Source organism: Bos indicus, chromosome 25 (genome assembly GCF_029378745.1).
Source record: "Bos indicus isolate NIAB-ARS_2022 breed Sahiwal x Tharparkar chromosome 25, NIAB-ARS_B.indTharparkar_mat_pri_1.0, whole genome shotgun sequence".
In the NCBI taxonomy this organism is placed as follows: Eukaryota; Metazoa; Chordata; class Mammalia; order Artiodactyla; family Bovidae; genus Bos; species Bos indicus.
In genome coordinates this window covers 26,761,470-26,780,344 of record NC_091784.1, presented here as the reverse complement: position 1 = coordinate 26,780,344, position 18,875 = coordinate 26,761,470, and the positions used below count along the sequence as shown (strand labels likewise).

At 43.5% G+C, this 18,875-nt stretch overlaps 1 protein-coding gene across 2 annotated transcripts in view; it reads left to right on the top strand.

Annotated features, from left to right (window-relative positions):
- Nucleotides 1–555: 555 nt before the first annotated feature.
- Nucleotides 556–18,875, top strand: part of XPO6 (exportin 6) — a 106,636-nt gene continuing 88,316 nt past the window's right edge. The window contains exon 1 of one of the 2 annotated variants that reach the window (XM_070779849.1): nucleotides 556–767. In XM_070779849.1, coding sequence (XP_070635950.1) covers nucleotides 765–767 — 3 coding nt within the window. In that variant the 5' untranslated portion in view covers nucleotides 556–764. The remainder of the gene's footprint in view (nucleotides 768–18,875) is intronic. The other variant, XM_019987845.2, reaches the window with a different exon arrangement.

Sequence of the window (18,875 nt, the reverse complement as noted above, 5' to 3'; positions counted from 1 at the left end):
GCGGGCGTGGGGCGGGGCCGGGAGGGGGCGGGGCCAGAGGGAGCCGTCAGGTGCGGCCCCGCCCCGCGCCCCCCAGCCCCCGCCCGCTCGATTCCGGATTGGTCCGGTTCCAGCGCCGCAGCCCGGCGGCCGCGCAGTGGGGCCGCGCCGAGCGCTCGCCACTTCCGGCGCGTTGGGGCTGTTGGTCGGGGGCGGCCGCGCAGCGCGAGCAGGCAGCTCCGGGGCGGGCGCGCGCAGGGATGCTCCGGGGGGCGGCGGCAGCGGCTGTGTGGGCTGAGGCGGCAAGGATAGCGTGGGCTCCCGGGCCTTTCCCCTGAGTCGGCCGCTCGGACTGCGCCGCCCAGGCCCTTTCAGCCTCCGCCCCTTCAGCCTCCGGGCCGGGCCCACCGCCGCTTCTGAACGCGGGGGCCGGGGAGACCCTGCCTGGGCCCGGAGCCTCCCCTCGGGGGTCGGGCCCGGGCGGGGGGCCCCGAGCCGCTGCCCTCCTCGTCAGCCCTCCGAGCCCCATTTCCTGCTTTTTTCAGTTTCTTTGGGGAGGGGCGGGTGGGTCTGGATGAATTGTTCCGGGGGTCCCCGATGAGGCGGGCCGGGGGGCCGCGCTCTTTTTAGAGGGTCCCCGCGAGGCTCAGGGGTGGGGAAGCGGTTGTCTTTGCATGGGCGGGGGACTTCCCGAGCCTGCCGGGACCATGACCTGAACTGTGCAAGCCGGACGTGTCCGAAGCCCGAGAGCCAGCTCACCTGAGCCGCCCCCTCCCCCGGCCAGCATGGTAAGTGGGGTCGGAGCCCCTTCCTTCCCGGGTGCCAAGTCTGAGCGGTGGGAGCGGGCCCGGGACTGCTGAGCCATCGCTTCTCCCTGGGGCGGGGAGAGGCGCGTGCCGAGTACGGCAGTGACACATGCGTGCAGGGTTTGCAGCCGGGCTCTGAGCTCCCATCCCCCCCCAAACCCCCCCTCCACCCCGCCTCCCGCCCCAGGGATGGTTCAGGACTGGGAGGGACCTGGACGCAGACACAACCCTTGAATCTGTTGTTTGCCTCTCGTACATTGTAGCTCATCACGACAGTAGCTAACAATTCTGTGCTAAGTGATTGACATGTGTTATTTAATTAGTACACCAGCCTTGTGTTCTGAAGTGGGGAGACTGAGGCACAGAGCAACTAAATATCCAGCTCAGGGTCACTCTTTAAGTGACAGTGGCAAGGTTTGAACCTAGTTTGATTTCAGAGCTCCTAGTAGAACACACTTGACAGAGTTGGAGTGGATCTTGTTTTAGCCGGCTCAGTCGTGTCCGACTTTTTGCGACTCCATGGACTGCAGCCGGTCAGGTTCCTCTATCCATGAGATTCTCCAGGCAAGAATACTGGAGTGGGTTGCCATCTTGGTATAAGCTTATATACAGGGCAGCTGAGAGGGTTTGTGGTTTGCAAAGGTCACTTACCTAGATCATTGCAAAGTCAGGAACTGTACTCTGTTGACACTCACCCTGCCTGCCTGTCTACTACATGCTCTGACCTTTGCCCTGGAGTGCCTGGAGATCGCTTCATCTTTCCAGATCTGGTTCAGAAGCCACCTCTTCTGAGGATAACATTCCATATTTTCCAGGCCCAAAGGCACTCTCAGTACTTCCTGAGATTTGTGCACATCTGTTTTTTAGCATTTGTCTTGTTGGAGTGATTATTTCTGAGCCGTAGTAGTCCATTGTGGTGGACTCAGTTCCCTCAAAGGTGAAATTGTCAGAATTTTTATCTTCTCTGGCTCTTGGTACATAGTAGGCCCACGGAAGATGCTTGAGACGTCAAGTCTGTGTTTGAGCACCTCCAGTTATAGGTTGCCCATTTTATCTCTGTCACGTTAGGGGTTTAGTAGAGAAAAGGAGGCCGTGACATTGTCTGTGATAATAGCTCTTCAGGCCAGCGTGGTGTTCTGAACGTTGGAGTGTCCTGTAGGTGATGTGTTAGGTCTGGGGCAGAGAGAGGAGACCTAAGCTGTAGCCCTTGTCTTCATGGTGCTTATAACCAGTCAGATAAAATGCACCATTAATGCCAGGCAGCACTGTATGGTGTTGCCTGTACCATGCGTAGGTAGGATGGATAGTGGCAGATCAGTTAAGCTTTTTGAGTCCCAATGTCCTCAGCTGTAGAATGTGGAGACAGGAATTCTCTAATGAACAAAAGTATGAGGTGTAACACTGAATGAATGATGATAGTAGTATTCAGTGGGCCTTCATTGATTCTTTCAATGAATTAAAAAAAAATGGTGGTAAAATATAGGTAACATGAAATGCACCATTTTAACCATTTTTTTTCCCCCTTTATCTTACATGCATGGGCTTAGTTGCTCTGTAGCATGTGGGGTCTTCCCGGACCAGGGGTGGAACCCGTGTCTCCTGTATTGGCAGGTGGATTCTTTACCACTGAGCCACCAGGGAAGCCCCATTTTAACCATCCTTAAGGGTAAAGTTCAGTCACATTAAGTACACTCATATTGTGTCCATCCCCAAAATTATTTTCATCTTGTAAAACTGAAACTATACCCATTAAACAGAAACTCCCAGTCCCTTCTTCTCTGTCCCCTAGTGACCACGCTTCTACTTGTCTCTCTGAATTTAACTACTGTATAAGCCTGCATATAAGTGGAGTCGTGTGGTTTTTGTTTTTCTGTGACAGGCTCATTTCACTTAGCGTAATGTCTGCAAGGTTCATCTGTGTTGTAGCATCTGTCAGGATGTCCTTCCTTTTTATGACTGAATAATATTCCATTGTGTGTGCTGCCCACATTTTGTTTATCCGTTCATCTGTTGATGGACACTTGGGTGTCTTCCACCTTTTGGCTATTGTGAAAAATGCTGATATGAACACGGGTGTACACATCTTTTAATGAATTTAAGTGGCCATCATATGCGAGGCTCTAGCAAATGTCAGATAAACAAGACAGACAGGTACCTTCTCTCAGGTAGCTGACAACATTGCCTTAGAACATTTGGGCAGAATTTTACTGTGTATCGACTTAGCTGGCCGAGCACCCTTGTATTCAGGTTTCATTTTAATTGGCAGTCAGGAGAGCGTTATGAAAATAACCACCTTTGAGCAATTAATTGTAAAGTAGTTGACTTCATGATCACCATTTACCATTTTTTTCTGAGATAACTTTTGAGTCAAGTTTTTTGTAACCTTCCCCTCACTTATTTTAGCACACAGTGGGTGACCACAGCGGATGTGAGGCCAATAGGACTGTCAAATCGTGTCCTCTTTGCAGCACTGACCCCAGGGGTTTGTCTCCTTAGGTATCCCAGTTTCAGGGGTGTGGCTGGGGCAGGCCTTGCCCCCGACTGCAAGGAAGCTGTTGCCTGGTTTGTGTCTCATTTGAGGGGAGGGATCACAGTTCTTTATTTGTTCCAGAAACTCTTTTTCCATTTCGTAGTGACTTGACATTTTTGCTTTGAAAAGCCTTGAAAGCGTTGGCAAATAAGTTGGGGCCTTTGTAATACCTTCTTTCTAAATTTCAGTTCCCTAATAAGATGAAAATGATGTAATATGATAGAACTACCATTGGTTAAGTATCTACACTGAGCTACCTGTGTTTCATTTATTTGTTTCTTTTCAGTCATTCAGTATCAGTTATGCACACCAGCCCTGCTAGGTTGGTTACCATATTGCCATTACTACTAGAGGAGGAGGTGAGTATACCTGGTGTAGGATTCCTGTGTAACAAGAGGTGGAGCTGGCATTTGGTCCCAGGCTGCCCTTCTCCAAAGTCTCTGCTCCTTGAGGTACAGATGCTGCCTCACATGGAAGATGGTTGGGAATGTCATCCAACTATATTTTATTTGGTTCTGAGATGGTGATGTGGGCAAGGGACCATAGGAATTTCCTTTAAAGTCTCCCTCTAGGAAGATGAGTTTTGACCTGCAAATTTAGAATTAGTGAAAGATTTGTAGGTTCAGCAAGGAATACCTAGAACAGTGAGATTGTAACTACCTTTGATGAAATCATTTTGGGTTGAATTCTCATGAGTTCTCAAGTGATGTAACATCTCAGAGGTTCCCACCACTTCTCTGAAAAGTTCTTACTTAATGTCAGATTTGCTTATTATGGAAATTTTGTGCAAAATTGAACCCTTGCTTAAATTAGTGGGTTTTTTTTTTTTTTTTTTTAGTTGCCTGGAAGATTGCTTTGGTTACTAAGCCTTCTCATTTTTGAATGTCCTCTTCTGTGAACAGTCCCTGTAATGGAGGGAAAATCAGACCTTAAATTTGGCTCCTCACTTGGTGTGCCTTCCATTAGTTCGGCAACTGTATTGCATTGTGCACTGCAGGACTGGAGGCGTGAAGAAGCTGTGGTGGTGGAGGGAGACCACAGGGCAAGGTTCAGCGGTACTCAGGTTCTCTGTGGCAGTCTTGGCACAGAGGTTTTCTGGGAGACAGGTTAACTATCCAGGAAAGACTTGAACAGTTTTTGAAAAAATGAGGCGATGTATGGTTCAAATGATAAAATGACCTGCTAAACAGACCCCCAAAACATTATTAACGTGGTGTCGAGAAGTTATTCTGTACAACAGGCCAGAGCTTTGTAGTGCCTCAGTTTATTCATCTGTTTATTGACTTCCTGCATCAAACTTAAAATCCTAGGATCTGTGGATACATTATCATCATGAAAGAGTCTCTTTGAAAGAAAGTGAAAGTCGCTCAATCATGTCCAACTCTTTGTGACCCCATGGACTGCAGCCTGCCAGGCTTCTCTGGAGGTCCATGGAATTCTCCAGGCCAGAATACTGGAGTGGGTAGCCATTCCCTTCTCCAGGGGATCTTCCCAACCCAGGGATTGAACCCAGGTCTCCCACATTGTAGGTGGATTCTTTCCCATCTGAGCCAGTAGGGAAGCCTAGAATACTAGAGTAGCCATTCCCTTCCCCAGTGATCTTCTGACCCAGGGATCAAACTCAGGTCTCCTGCATTGCAGGCAGATACTTAACTATCTGAGCCTTTCAAACAATGCCAGGAGGCAGAGGCTATTTTTATTTCCCATTTTATAGATGAGAACATTCAAGGCCCAGAATGGTTAGGCAGCTTCTCAAGCTCACACTACAACCAATTGATAGAATTGGCATTCAGAGCCTGGCAGTCTGGTTCAAGAGTCAGTGCTCTCAACTGCTACACTTTTACCCCAGGAAGGGTTATATTGCCCCTGACCCCTGGGAGTCAGTTTAGTGAGGAAATGGGACATATATTCTGGTAATTACGAGAGGCTGTGTGATAAGGTTTAGCATAGTAGAAGAATAGGGCTTTCCTGGTGGCTAAGATGGTAGAGAATCTGCCTGTAACGCAGGAGACCCAGGTTCGATCGCTGGGTAGGTAAGATGCCCTGGAGAAGGGAATGGCAACTCGCTCCAATATTCTTGCCTACAGTCCATGGGGTTGCAAAGAGTTGGACATGACTGATTGACTAACACATAGTAGATGAATTCATTGGTAGCACACCTGAGGGAGGTTAGTGGGGCAGAGTGGCCAGGGAAGAGTTCCCAGGAGAAATATTTGAGTCGTGAAGGATTCAGAAGAGTTGGACAAGGAAAAAAAGAGCCCTCTAGTTGAAAATTTGCAGACAGTTACAAAGATTAGATATAGATCAATAAAAATAATAGAAAATAAGGGTGGAAGTGAAGGAAGGAATTGACATTTGTTGAGTGCTCAGGACTTTGTAGGGCTCAGTAGTTGTGGTGCATGGGCTTAGTAGGGGCTCTGTGTGCCGGTATGGACACAGTACACAAACATGCTGCCCATATGGACGCAGTACACAAACATGCTATTTTTTCTCATCGTGAATACCTTTACTGCTACCTTCCTGGCCAGCTGCTGCTCCATTTCCTCATTCCTCTGCGGCAGAACTCCAGGAAAGAGTGGTCTCTAATTCCACACCTTCCTTCCATTCTCTCTTAAGCTCGCTTGTCAAGGTCCCGCCCCACAGTTGTTGAACATGGAGGTTAGTCCTCCTCTTCCTCAGTCTGTCAGTAGCATTGGACACGTTGAATACTCTCTTCTCTGTTAAGTCTGTCTTCACCTGGCCTCCAGGACGCTAAAATGTGCTTTTGGTTCCCCCCATCTTACTGGATATTTCTTCCTCATCCCACGATCTTTGAACAGGTGGAGTGCTCTAAGCCTCGGGTCCAGTGAGCTCCCAGGCTGGACCTGTCTCCCCAGTTGCCTTTCTCACATACACAGCTGCATACTTGACATGCAAGCTCGTTTGTCAGGCATGGCAAATGTAACCTGTCTAAAACTCCACTCCCGATCTTTGCCTTAATTCCTTTCCACCCACAGGGTTTCTCTGTCTCAGTTGGGGGTAGCTCCATCCGTTTAATTGCTTGTGCCAAAAACTTGGAGTCATCCTTGACCTTTATTTCTCTTCTGTCCCACATCTGGTCTGTATCAGGAAGGCTGATTGTTTTCTACCTTTGAATTGTAGCCAGGATTTTCACTTCTTGTTCCCTCTACTGCTGTCTCTCTAGTTTAGGCCTTGAGCATCTCGTGCCTGCATTATTGCAGTTGTCTCCTAACTGTTCTCTTAGCTTCTGACCTTGCGCCTTTATAGACTATATTAACACAGTAGCCTCAGTGGTCCTTTGAAAAATCGAAGGCACCTGATATCTTTGTTCTGTTTCCTTGGCTTCTCAGCTCACTTAGAGGGAAGGCCATGGTGCGCCTCCGTGGCCTGCTGTGCCCTCCATGTTCTGGCTGTGATTACTTTCTGAACCCCTCTCCTGCTCTTCCCTGCTTGGCTCATTCTGTTCAGCTGCCCTGGCCTCCTTGCTGTCCTTGAGAAGCTCCAGATGTGTGCCTGCCCCCATCTGTTGTCTCTCCTTGGGCTGTTCTTTCCCCTAGACAGCTACAGGAGCAGTGTGAACTTCTTCAAGTCTTCTCAGGAGTAGTCTTCCCAGTGAGGCCAGTCCTTACTGAAAACTGTGATCCCATCTCAGAACTCTCATCCCACTTCTTTTTGTAGCATACACACTTTTAAACATTTTACAAACTTAATGTTATTTATGAGGTCTGTTTTTGTTACCTCTTTCTGCCAAAATACTAACTTCCTATAGCTTTGCTCTGTTCACTGATGTATCCCAGGAGTATAGAACAATTCCTCCTGTAGTGGTGGTGGTGGTTTATTCGCTAAGTCGTGTCCGACTCTGTGACCCTATGGACTGTAGCCTGCCAGGCTCTTCTGTCCATGGGATTCTCCAGGCAAGAATACTGAAGAAGGGTGCCATTTCCTTCTCCAGGGGTTCTTCCTGACCCAGGAATCAAATCTGGGTCTCCTGCATTGCAGGCAGATTCTTTACCAACTGAGCTATGAGGGAAATCCTAGACAGTTATGTTGTAGTTAGGAATGCGGTGGCAGTCTTGTGTGTTCAAGGTTTTTAGAGAAGGAGAGTGAATAGAACTTGCAGAGAGGGGGCACTTGAGAAGAGAAGGGTGTAACTGAACATGTAGTGTTACGATAGCGTCTCTAATAGACTAGTTTGGCAGTGGTGGTGATTTTTGTGAAGAAGCAGTTAGAAAGCTTATAAAAGCAGTTAAAAGCTGGGTAATGGAGGGGCTCCAGCCCTATCCTAGGGAGTTTGGCTTTGTTTTTTGGTTAATTTTTATCTTGAAGGAACATTGATTCATCTGCTGTGTGTAGGTTAGATTGGTGTAGGAAACCAGATAGAACATTTATGTGGATATGACAAACGCTTGTCTTTGGATTTGGAGTTAGGAGTGGAGAGGAAGACTTGACCAAGAGAGTCATCACTTATAACAGATGGACTCCAGATGCAAGGGACGAAGAAAAGGGAGGCGCTCAAGCTGATTTTGGAAGCCTCTAAACTGGCGATTGGGAATGGTGGGAAATTTTAATTGATTGGTGATTGGATTTGGTAGGGATGAAAGAGATGACAGGTGAACTGATAGGAAGATGACAGGAGATAGGCCATGTGCTGATAAAATAAGGGATTTGGCTCTGTCTGTAGATACAGAGTCACTGCTGTGTCGAGGTGAAGGTAATTGTCTTTGGACAGGACAAGGATTGTGACAGTTGTAGGTGGTTGGGTTGTCAGCGGAAGTGTCCTGTGCAAGGGAGGTGTAACTGCACAGGCTGGGGTGAAGAGGGACGGAATTCTTGAATGTGTAGCTGTTACTTATTGCTGCTTTTTCCTCCTCCCTTTTTGTCTCCACCGGTGGTTTGTTCTGCAGCCTGTTGCAGACTGATTTGTCATCACTACTTTTCAAGACCACCAGCCACCACTGTGTGCTGAATCCAGTATACAGTCATCCCTTGGCATCTATGGGGGTTGGTTCCCGGAGCCCCTGAGTATACCTAAATCCACAGATTCTCAGTTGGTGTAGTCCAGTGAATACATAAATAGCCTCTTTTCAGTCCTTATGCCCTCTTTTGGCTGTTGGCAACCACTGGTCCCTTCCGGCCTCCCACCCGCCCTTCCCCACCCCCTGCCCGGAAACACTTTTTCTCGGTTCCATTGGCTTCCATGATATAACTCTTGTTTCAGTCTCCCTTGATCTTCTTTCTTATGACTCCAGCTATGAGCTGTGAACCAGTGAGAACTCAGTCACATTCTCTTGCCTTGGATATCCATTGGAGTGCCCTGTAGACATCAAATTAAATGTGTCTTAACGAAACCCATCGTCTTCCATTTAGGTTAGCACCTCCTCCCCTATACCCTAACTCTCTTCGTGATCTTGTTCACCGGACACTCCAGTGATAAAGCTGAGTCATCTTTAAATTTCTCTTTGCCTTCAGTCCCCCACTTATGGACCTGTTGATTCTGTAGCTAACTTATGTCTGACCTCAGCCTTACCCTCCATTCCCTCTGCCTTGGTGAGGCTACTGTCATCTCTTGCTTTCGTAGTTGGTGTCTTCACAGCTTCCAGATTCTTCCTCCACCAATCCATCTTCTTTCCATGTTCCTGCCAGAGCTATCTCACGGACCTCAGATGTGGTCATGTCACTTGACCCCAAAGTGTTCTGAGCGGAGGGTCCGCGGTGTTGTCGAAGACCAAGTTTTTATCACGACAGAGTAGTGGAAAGCACATCGGCCCTGGATTTTCACAATTTCTCTTACTCTTAGTCCTCTCAGTAAGGATGAAGATGATTTATTAAATGCTTATAGTGGTTTGTTCGGAATATCTTTTAAAGACTTCTCAAATTATGTCTTGTTCTATAGCCTCTGCAAGCCAGTTGTCATTCCCAGAACACCGAGTACACGTTGATACGTCTCTGCCTTTGTTCAGTGCTATTCCCTCTGCTTGATCATCCTTTTCTTCTGTTTGAGACCTTATCTACCATGACCATGACCCCCTTGAGGCTTTCCAGCCGCTAGTTTAACATTTATCATCTTTGATTATAGTTTTTTTTTTACTTATGTTGTTTTGATTTGTTTTTATTATATAAGAATTACAAGACTATTCTTGTAGTAAGTGTCAGATAATTCAGAAGTTTGAAGAGCAAAATGGGAACTTCCTCCATCCTTTCCCTGGCTTTTTCTCCATTCCTTCCCCTCTAAGCCTGGGGGTGGGGAGGATTGATTCCTTCTCTTTATGGTCCCATAGCAGAATGAGTCTCACTCTTTACATTTCCAGTGCCCAGTAAGCATTCAGCAGATATTTAGGTAATTGAAGAAGTCAGGTGTGATGGGCCTTGCCTGGCGGTCCAGTGATTAGGACTCTGCTTTTGCTGCTGCTGCAGGCTCGGGTTCAACCCCTGGCTGGGGAGCTGAGATCCCACAAGCTGTGTGATGGAGCCACTCCACCCACAAAACAAAAGAAAAAAAAGAGGTGTAAAAACAGCAAATCCCAGAAGGTCAGTGTAGGCCCTTGAGGTTAGTAGTTGATAGTAGCAGCATTCAAAGAGCGTAGTAAGATTGAAATAGAGTATGAGTATAATTTTTACAAAAGCCATGCAGCCAGCAAGCTCAGGTAATTTTTCGAGCAGGTAGAGGTGAGGAGCAGGTGAGCAAAAGGAGTTGTCAGAACAAATGCTGTGTAGGTGGTACACTTCCTGGGAGGCCCCTGAAACTGATTGCTCCTGGGAGAACTGCTGGGGGACGAGTGGGAGTGGGGGTGGCGTGAGGTGAGGGCTGTGGATAGTGGCTGAGGAAACCCACAAGGCAGAGAGAAATGAAGGCGGTGAGAGAGGCTGATGGGAAGGGAAGGAAGCTGGGGGTTAGCGGGAGAAAAAGGTCTGTGTGTTTCACAATTACACTCCGTGCTAGCTTTGTTTAGGGCCCTCGTGTACTCGGACAGATTGGAAAGGTAACCAGTGAAATGGGAGAAAACATTTGCAAATCATACATTTCATAAGAGCTTATGGGATTTTCCAGGCAATAGTACTGGAGTGGATTGCCATTTCCTTCTCCAGGGGATCTTCCCGACCCAGGGATCGAACCTGGGTCTTCTGCATTGTAAACAGATGCTTTGCCATCGGAGCCACCAGGGAAGTACATATAGTGATAATAACCTTAAAACTTGTATAATTTACCTCTTATAATAGAAAGGGCAATATGGTAAAAGTTTGCTGATAACAAATGAGAGAAAAGCTATTTCTGCTTATTCTCTGATGTGACAGAATAGAGAACATGTGACTCCTGAGGGTAACGTGGTAGCTGGAGCACGTTACAGAGCAACATAGAGGAAGGTGCTCTGACTTCTGTACGTGTTTCAGTTCAGTTAGGCGTAGCATACGCAGTGGTTCACTTATATCAGAGCAGTCTGCTGCTCTTTTGTATGAAGGTTATCATGAAAAAAGATCTTTGGTCTCAGACTCCCTGGAAAGGTAAAGGTATTTTATGAGTTAAATGCAGTTGAGGTAGAGGGGAATCATTGGTTTTTCTTTCTCTCTGCCTTGTGAGGATGTGTAGGCAAGAATACTGGTGTGGGTTGCCATGCCCTCCTCCAGGGGATCTTCCCGATTCAGGGATCAAACCTGTGTTTCTTATGTCTCTTGCATTGGCAGGTGGCTTCTTTACCAGTAGCTCCACCGCCTGGGAAGCCCTCATTGGTTTTTAAATTGGCTAATAATCAGACTTGGGATAAGTTTTTTTTTTTTTAGAGTAACAACTGGGTAATTTTTATAAAAATAATGTATGCTCATTCAAAATCAGGCAGTATCAAAAGGTATAAAGAACATGGCAAAAAGAGAAATCCTTTAGATCCTCGTACCCTGAACTATGATTAATAGTCCATATATGTTTCTATTTGTCTATAAGATAAGGAAAATAGATGCCTAAAATAAGTACTTTCATTAGAAAAGTGATCATGCTGATTTTTGGGGTCATGCTTGTTTTAAAATAAAAATCATTTTACTATCATTTGCATTTAAAAAAGTACATTTTTTGCAATATGTATATACTCTCAGGAAGTTGCAAAATGAGTACAAGGCTTTCCATTGTACCCTTCACCCAGATCCCCCCAATGGTGGCATTTTACATAGCTGTGTGCAATATCAAAACCAGGAAATTGACATTGGTACATGTCAGTTATTGACTAGACTACAGACTTATTTCCCTTTTCACCATTTGTAACCTGCATTTATGTGTATGTGTGTGGTTCTGTGCAATTTATTCCACGTATTGATTCATGTAACTACAGCAGTCAAGGTACAGAGCTGTTCCATCACCACTGAAGGTCTGACTCATTCCTAATACTTTTTTCCCCCTAATACCCTTTGTAGCATTCCTCCTGTCTCCTGGCAACCAGTATACTATCTGTTCTCCATCTCTGTAGTTTTGTCATTTTGAGAGTTGTGTGAATGTAATCTGCAGGCTGTAACCTTTTGGTATTGATTTTTTTTTTCCCCCTCTGAGCACAGTCCTCTTGAGGTCTCTCCATTTCATTTCAGTTTAATAGCAGAAAAAGAAACAAATGAAACTGAAAAATGATTTGTTAATTTCAAACATATCTTTGCTTCAATAATTATTAGCTCTTGATAAATTTCAGTAGGTTAAGGAAAAAAGGTTAAGGAAGTGGAAAACATTTCTATGTAATGGAAACCATTACAGAGATGGCATTATTTTTAATATATCCATGTTTCAGTTCTAGGCAGCATCAGTGAACTTCATAATAGGAAAAGAAGATGTGTAGTCTTTCCACTTTTCCCTCTTTACTCTTGTTATTTTACTTTGTCAGTGTCTTTAGAGCATTTATAATCTGTTCTATAACCATAATGCCCTCAGTGTTTAGTTTTAGTTTCATATTTTAAAGAATCCAAATGTCCCCCTACTAGTTCTTTTAACTATGGTCTTTCCATGTCTGAAATTTTTGATTCATTTCCCTGTAAGCTGGAGTTTATTGTCACTCTTAAGAAATAGTGCCTTATTTGGTGATTTAAGAATGTCTCTGCCTTTATATGTGAAGGACATCTTGGCTGGGTATAAAATTCTTGAACTGCACTCTTTCCCATAGATCTTGTAGACATTGTTCCACCATCTGGGATTGAGTGTTTTCTTGAACCTTTTAATCTATTTAACATTGATGAGCTGATATATAGTGTGTATATACATATATAATACAATTTTTTTCCCAAAAGAGTTTATGGTTGCTCTGTTCCCTGAATTACTCATTTTGAAAGTGTCTGTTGTCTTTATCCATAAATGACAGCTTGGCTGGGTATAATATTCATGGGTCATACTTTTTTTTTTTTTTTTTTTAGAATTCTTTGGATATTTCTCCATTGTTTCCTACCATTGAAGGTTCAGTTCAGTCCACTTCAGTCGCTCAGTCGTGTCTGACTCGGCGACCCCATGGATTGCAGCACGCCAGGCCTCCCTGTCCATCACCAACTCCCGGAGTTTACTCAAACTCATGGCTATTGAGTTGGTGATGCCATCCAACCATCTCATCCTCTGTTGTCCCCTTCTCTTCCTGCCTTCAATCTTTCCCAGCATCAGGGTCTTTTCAAATGAGTCAGCTCTTCGCATCAGGTGGGCAAAGTATTGGAGTTTCAGCTTTAACAGCAGTCCTTCCAATGAATATTCAGGACTGAATTCCCTTTAGGATGGATTGGTTTGATCTCCTTGCAGTCCAAGGGACTCTCAAGAGTCTTCTTCAACACTACAGTTCAAAACGATCAGTTTTTCAGTGCTCAGCTTTCTTTATAGTCCAACTCTCACATGCATACATGGAAAAACCATAGCCTTGACTAGACGGATCTTTGTTGTCTCTGCTTTTTAATGTGCTGTCTAGGTTGGTCATAACTTTCCTTCCAAGGAGTAAGCGTCTTTTTATTTCATGGCTGCAGTCACCATCTGCAGTGATTTTAGAGCCCAAAAGAATAAAGTCAGCCACTGTTTCCACTGTTTGCCCATCTATTTGCCATGAAGTGTTGGGGCCAGATGCCATGATCTTAGTTTTCTGAATGTTGAGCTTTAAGCCAACTTTTTCACTCTCCTCTTTCACTTTCATCAAGAGGCTCTTTAGTTCTTTACTTTCTGCCATAAGGGTGGTGTCATCTGTATATCTGAGGTTATTGATATTGCTCCTGGCAGTCTTGATTCTAGCTTGTCCTTCATCCAGCCCAGTGTTTCTCATGATGTACTCTGCATATAAGTTCAATAAGCAGGGTGGCAGTATACCGCCTTGATGTACTCCTTTTCCTATTTGGACCCAGTCTGTTGTTCCATGTCCGGTTCTATTGCTTCCTGACCTGCATACAGGTTTCTCAAGAGGCAGGTCAGGTGGTCTGGTATTCCCATATCTTTCAGAATTTCTCACAGTTATTGTGATCCACACAGTCAAAGGCTTTGGCATTTGCCACTGAAGGTTGTTGTGTGGGAAAGCCTTGTTATCCCAATTCATGTAATGTCCCTCTCCCTTTACCTCAGTGAGAGAGAACTTGCCTTTTTTGCATGGTTGCTGGAAGAAATCTGTATTACTGAAGTTCAGTAACTCAGGTTATCTCTAGTGTGGATCATTGTTCCTGATTTTTCCTGGGAACATGGTATGCCTACCTTCATGTTTATACCTAGTTTCCTAATGTTGGATACTTTAGATTTCTAGTGTGTTTTGCATCAGAACTACAGTAAACAAATTAAATGTATCTTTATCCATTTTTTGAGATTGTTGGATAAGTTTGTAGAAGTGAAATTGTGGGGCAAACAGTACATTTAAAAATTCTGGTATTTAGTGCTTTTTCTACAAAATGATTAAATCAGTTTATATTATCACTAGTGGGATTCTGGCTGACACCAGTAAAACTTTTTAATGTGAAAGATGAAAATGACACTTTAGGAATTTGGTTATGAGTGAAGTGGAACATCTTTGGATGTTTTATTTCCATGTGTTTTTTTTCCTGTGTCAGCTGACCATTCCTGACCTCTATACATTTTTCTGATGGGTCAGCCAACAATCATTTGAAAAATGTAATTTGGCTGACTAGTTTCAGAATGTTGATAAAATTAGGTTTGGAATAGCCTGCACATTTGGTTGATTAATCTCATGCCACTAATTTTAGTTAGATTAAGAACACTATAATTTCTTGTATTCTGATATTGTAGACTTGAATAAAATGATTGTCTTGGGATAGGACTGTATAATCTGGTAGTTTTGGTAATTTTCTGAACCATCATACATTTACCTTTTGTCTGATGATCTGTGTAGTTAATTGTGTATTCCTCCCCGCTTGGTTTCAGGTTTATTTGTTATAACATAATGTAAGAACAGGTTTAATTGCAGGAAAGTGGGTCCGTTGCCAGAAAGTTGCAGAATTCATCCCGGTGAATGATTTTTCTGATAATCGTTTGTTGCTGATCCTGTTAGTTTGGTGTATTAATTTAGAATGTTAAAGGATATATGAACTAACTTCATGGGAGAGTTTATCAGTCACGCTTAGGGTTTCTCTGATTTTCTACTGAAATTCCTCTAATGGCAGAGAGCCTACACTTGCTTAAGAGAAGCCCCTGTCCTGGGGCTTTAGGTCAAAGCAGCTCTCTTCAAACCTGAAATTTCTTGCAAATCTTGAACTGTATGTTAAATCTTTATTGTTTAGAGGTCAATAATATTGTTTAGAAGTCAATATATATTTTTCTTTCTTCCTCTCTCCCTCTCCTTTTTTCTTCCCTTTCCTCCTCCTCCCATCTTTACAAAGATCCAGGCATATATATATATATATATATTTTTTTTTTAAGTCTTTATTGAACTTGTTACAATATTGCTTCTGTTTTATGTTTTGTTTTTTTGGCCACAAGGCATGTGGGTTCTTAGCTCCCCAGCCAGAGATCCAACCTGTGCCTCCTGTACTGGAAGCTAGGAGTCTTAACCACTGGGCTGCCAGGAAAGTCCCAGACACATTCGTTCTCTTTGAGGAGCACTCTGTCTACCGTCACATTTTTCTGCTGGGGTTGACTGATCATGTCTCCAGAGTTCTGTGGATAGACGTACTTATCTGAGGAGTGCTGAAAAATCATATCATGGGGTATCTGTGAAGGAGACTTCTTATGAAGGGGAAAAACTTGAAGACTTGAAAAGACCTCAGAAATATAAACCATCCCTGTTTATACCTTAAGAGTTAACAGATTGAAAGAGAACTGTTGGCATCTCGGTAGACTCTTGACATGTAATACTTGTGTTTTTGGTTATTTGTCAGTAACTTTCAAAGCCTTTGATAAGTCATTTGTTATTTTAGAGAAGTGTGACTTGCAGTGCCTTCAGGTGTCTGGAACAAGTCTCTTGGCTGGCATATAAGTGGGCCTGTCTGATTGCCTAGCTCAGTACAGTCTGGGGGTTCTTTACTCTTCAGGGTTATGATTTGAGAGTTATGAAAATCTTTATTACATTATGAAAAGTAATCCCCCAAAGAAATCCAACTGGTAGAACTAATGATGCAAATGAAACGATCTGAGGAAGTAAAAGTTCTTAGTTAGCATAGAGGAGTTATGGACAAATTAGAGTACAGTGTTAAAATTTGGTGTCTTGGATCCACCACACTCTAGTTGTGGAAAGAAAGGAAAGCAATTCGTAATACTAGGTAAATGCTGGGCCTTGGCAAACATTGCTGATTGGAGAAAGTTGAAAGGACAGTTAACTTGTGATGTTACTCTGTTCACCAGGATGTGTGTAATTTGTAATTCTTTTCTGAAATGCAAAGTCAGGAGTGGGAGGAAGCACTGTTGGTGAATTTGGGGGCTCACTTGCAACAGAGTTCCAAAATAATGCAAATCAGCTGACCTGCAGCTATTGAATGTAAACATGGGAAAGGGTGACTGGAAGGTGTGTGCATGTGCGTGTGCGTGCGTGTGTGTGTGTGCGTGTGTGTGTGTGTGTGTGTAAACATGGGAAAGGGTGACTAGAAGGGGTGTGTGTGTGTGTGTGCACGCATGCGCTCAGTCGCTCTTTGCGACCCTTTAGACTGTAGCCCACCAGGCTCCTCTGTTCATGGAATTTTCCAGGCAAGAATGCTGGAGTAGTTTGCCATTTCCTTCTCCAGGGGATCTTCCAGACCCAGGGATTGAACCTGTGTCTCTTGCGTCTCCTGCATCATTGGCAGGCGGATTCTTTACCACTGAGCCACTTGGGAAGCCCTGACTAGAAGTCAGAGGTTTTTAACTTTTGGAAGATGAGATGTGCACGGCAGCACGTGATTACAGTGCTGGGGGAAAAGTACAGAAATAGGCAGCGACGATAGTGTCTCCAAAGGCGGCTGCTCTTGGAAAGGCTTTATTTAATTACTGAGGAAAGGAGCTTTATTATTGTCTAGGAAATTATTCCTCTGTACTCTGCGTCCTGTTTTTAGATAAATAAATTTAATTATTATTATTAGTATTTTTTTTTGGCCATGTCATGTGGCATGGGGCATCTTAGTTCGCCAGCCAGAGACTGAGCCTGTGTCCCTTGCAGTGGAAGCGCGAAGTCTTAACCACTGGACTGCCAAGGAGTCCCTAATTTTTATTTTTTATTGATGTGTAGTTGATTTATTAGCTTCAGGTGTACAGCAAAGTAATTCAGCTGTATATATATGTATAATATATATGTTAATATAAATTATATATATATTTTCAGATTCTGTTCCATTGTGGATTATTACAAGATACTGAATATAGTCTCCTGTGCTATACAGTAGGCCCTTGTTTGTTTTATATGTAGCAGTGTGTATCTGTTAATCCCAGATTTATCCTTCCCCCCTTTCCATAAGTTTGTGTTCTATGTCTGTGAGTCTGTTTTATAAATAAACTTATTTGTACAGTTTTTAGCATCTTCATAAGTGAGATCACGGTGTTTGTCTTTCTCTGGCCTGTTTTATGTAGCCTGGTAGTCTCTGGGTCCACCCAGGTGCTGCAGATGGCATTTTTCATTCTTTTCGGTGGCTGCATTGGTGAGTGTGGTGTGTCACGGGGCATTTGTGCTGCTTCCGTGTCTTGGTTATTTTAAGCAGTGTGCTGCTTTGAACATTGGGGTGCATGTATCTTTTCTGATTAGGGGCTTTTTCTGTTTTGGGGTATATGCCCCAGCATAGGGGTTGCTGGGCCATATGACAGTTCTGTTTTCAGTGTTTTTAAGGAACCTCCGTATGTTCTCTGTAGTGGCTGCACCAGTTTACGTTTCCCACCAACGGTGGAGGAGGGCTTCCTTTCTCCACATCCTCTCCGGCATTTATTAAATTTAGACTTTTTGATGATGGCCCTTCTGACCAGAGTGAGGTGATACTGCATTGTTGTTTTGATTTGCATTTAGAGAAAAAACAAGTGATCTATCATGGATTTATGTATTCAGTTTAAGCATCTGGTTTTGAGATATTTTAGACTTGCAGAGGAGTTGCAAAAAGAGTACAGGGAGTCTCTGTATACTCTTTTTTCATAGGAATTTATTAAAGACAAAAACAGAGGCACAGTAGCCCAGTCTCCAAGATTTGTGGCCAGTAGTTTAGCTCAGTTTCTGCACCTACTTGCTTCTAGTACTGTTTGGCAGCTAAAGTTGGTACTAATGTGATCACAAAGTCTTCTCCACCATTTTTTGTTTGTTTTTGCTTATTTTTTCCTGATTGTAAAAGGTATTTTGAACTCTGTAGACTATTTGATAAGTATAAAATAGGCAAGAAATTACCACCATCTGATTCAGTCTCTAATAACATTTTTCTTTCCTTCCAGTGTGTTTTTCTATTTACTTTTAAAATATGGTTGAGATCACACCGTAAATGTACTTTTTTCTTCTGCCTTTTCCACTTAATATGGTATAAGTAGTTTTCCCAGTCATTAAATACTTCATAAGTATTTGCAATGGCTCTATAATATCACATTGCATGAATTCTTCAATAGTTAGATTGTTCCATTTTTTGCCATTGTAAATAATATGTGATTAATGTTTTTGCTAAAAGCTTTTTCTGTGTTTCAGAAATTGCCTTAGAATAGATTCCCAGAAGGGCCCAAAGGGTATGAAGGTTTTTTTTTTCTTTTTTTTTAAAAAATAAATCTTTTATTTTAAAGGTATGTCATTAGTCTTTTTCCAGAAAGTTTATACCAATTTATTCTCCCACAAGCTATAGAAAAATACTCACCAGCATTGTGTAGCCTTCAGAAAAATTGTGGTAGAATTAGTAGGTTTAAAAAATGGCTTTTCATTGTTCCTCAGTTTTTTTTCTTTGGTAGGAAAAGTTTTTACCAAGTTAGATTTTCTTTTTGTTTGTTTATAGAAGACATCCCTTATGGTTACTTTACTTACTATTTATCCTTTACTGACATCTATTAGAAGTGGTACCTTAAGCATTTTTTCTCGTTGTCTTAAGTAGATTTTTATTATTATTTTTAATTGTGGTAAAGTACACATAACAGAAGGGCTTCCCCAGCGGCTCAGCAGTGAAGAATCTGCTTATGATGCGGGAGCTGCAGGAGACGTGGATTTGATTCC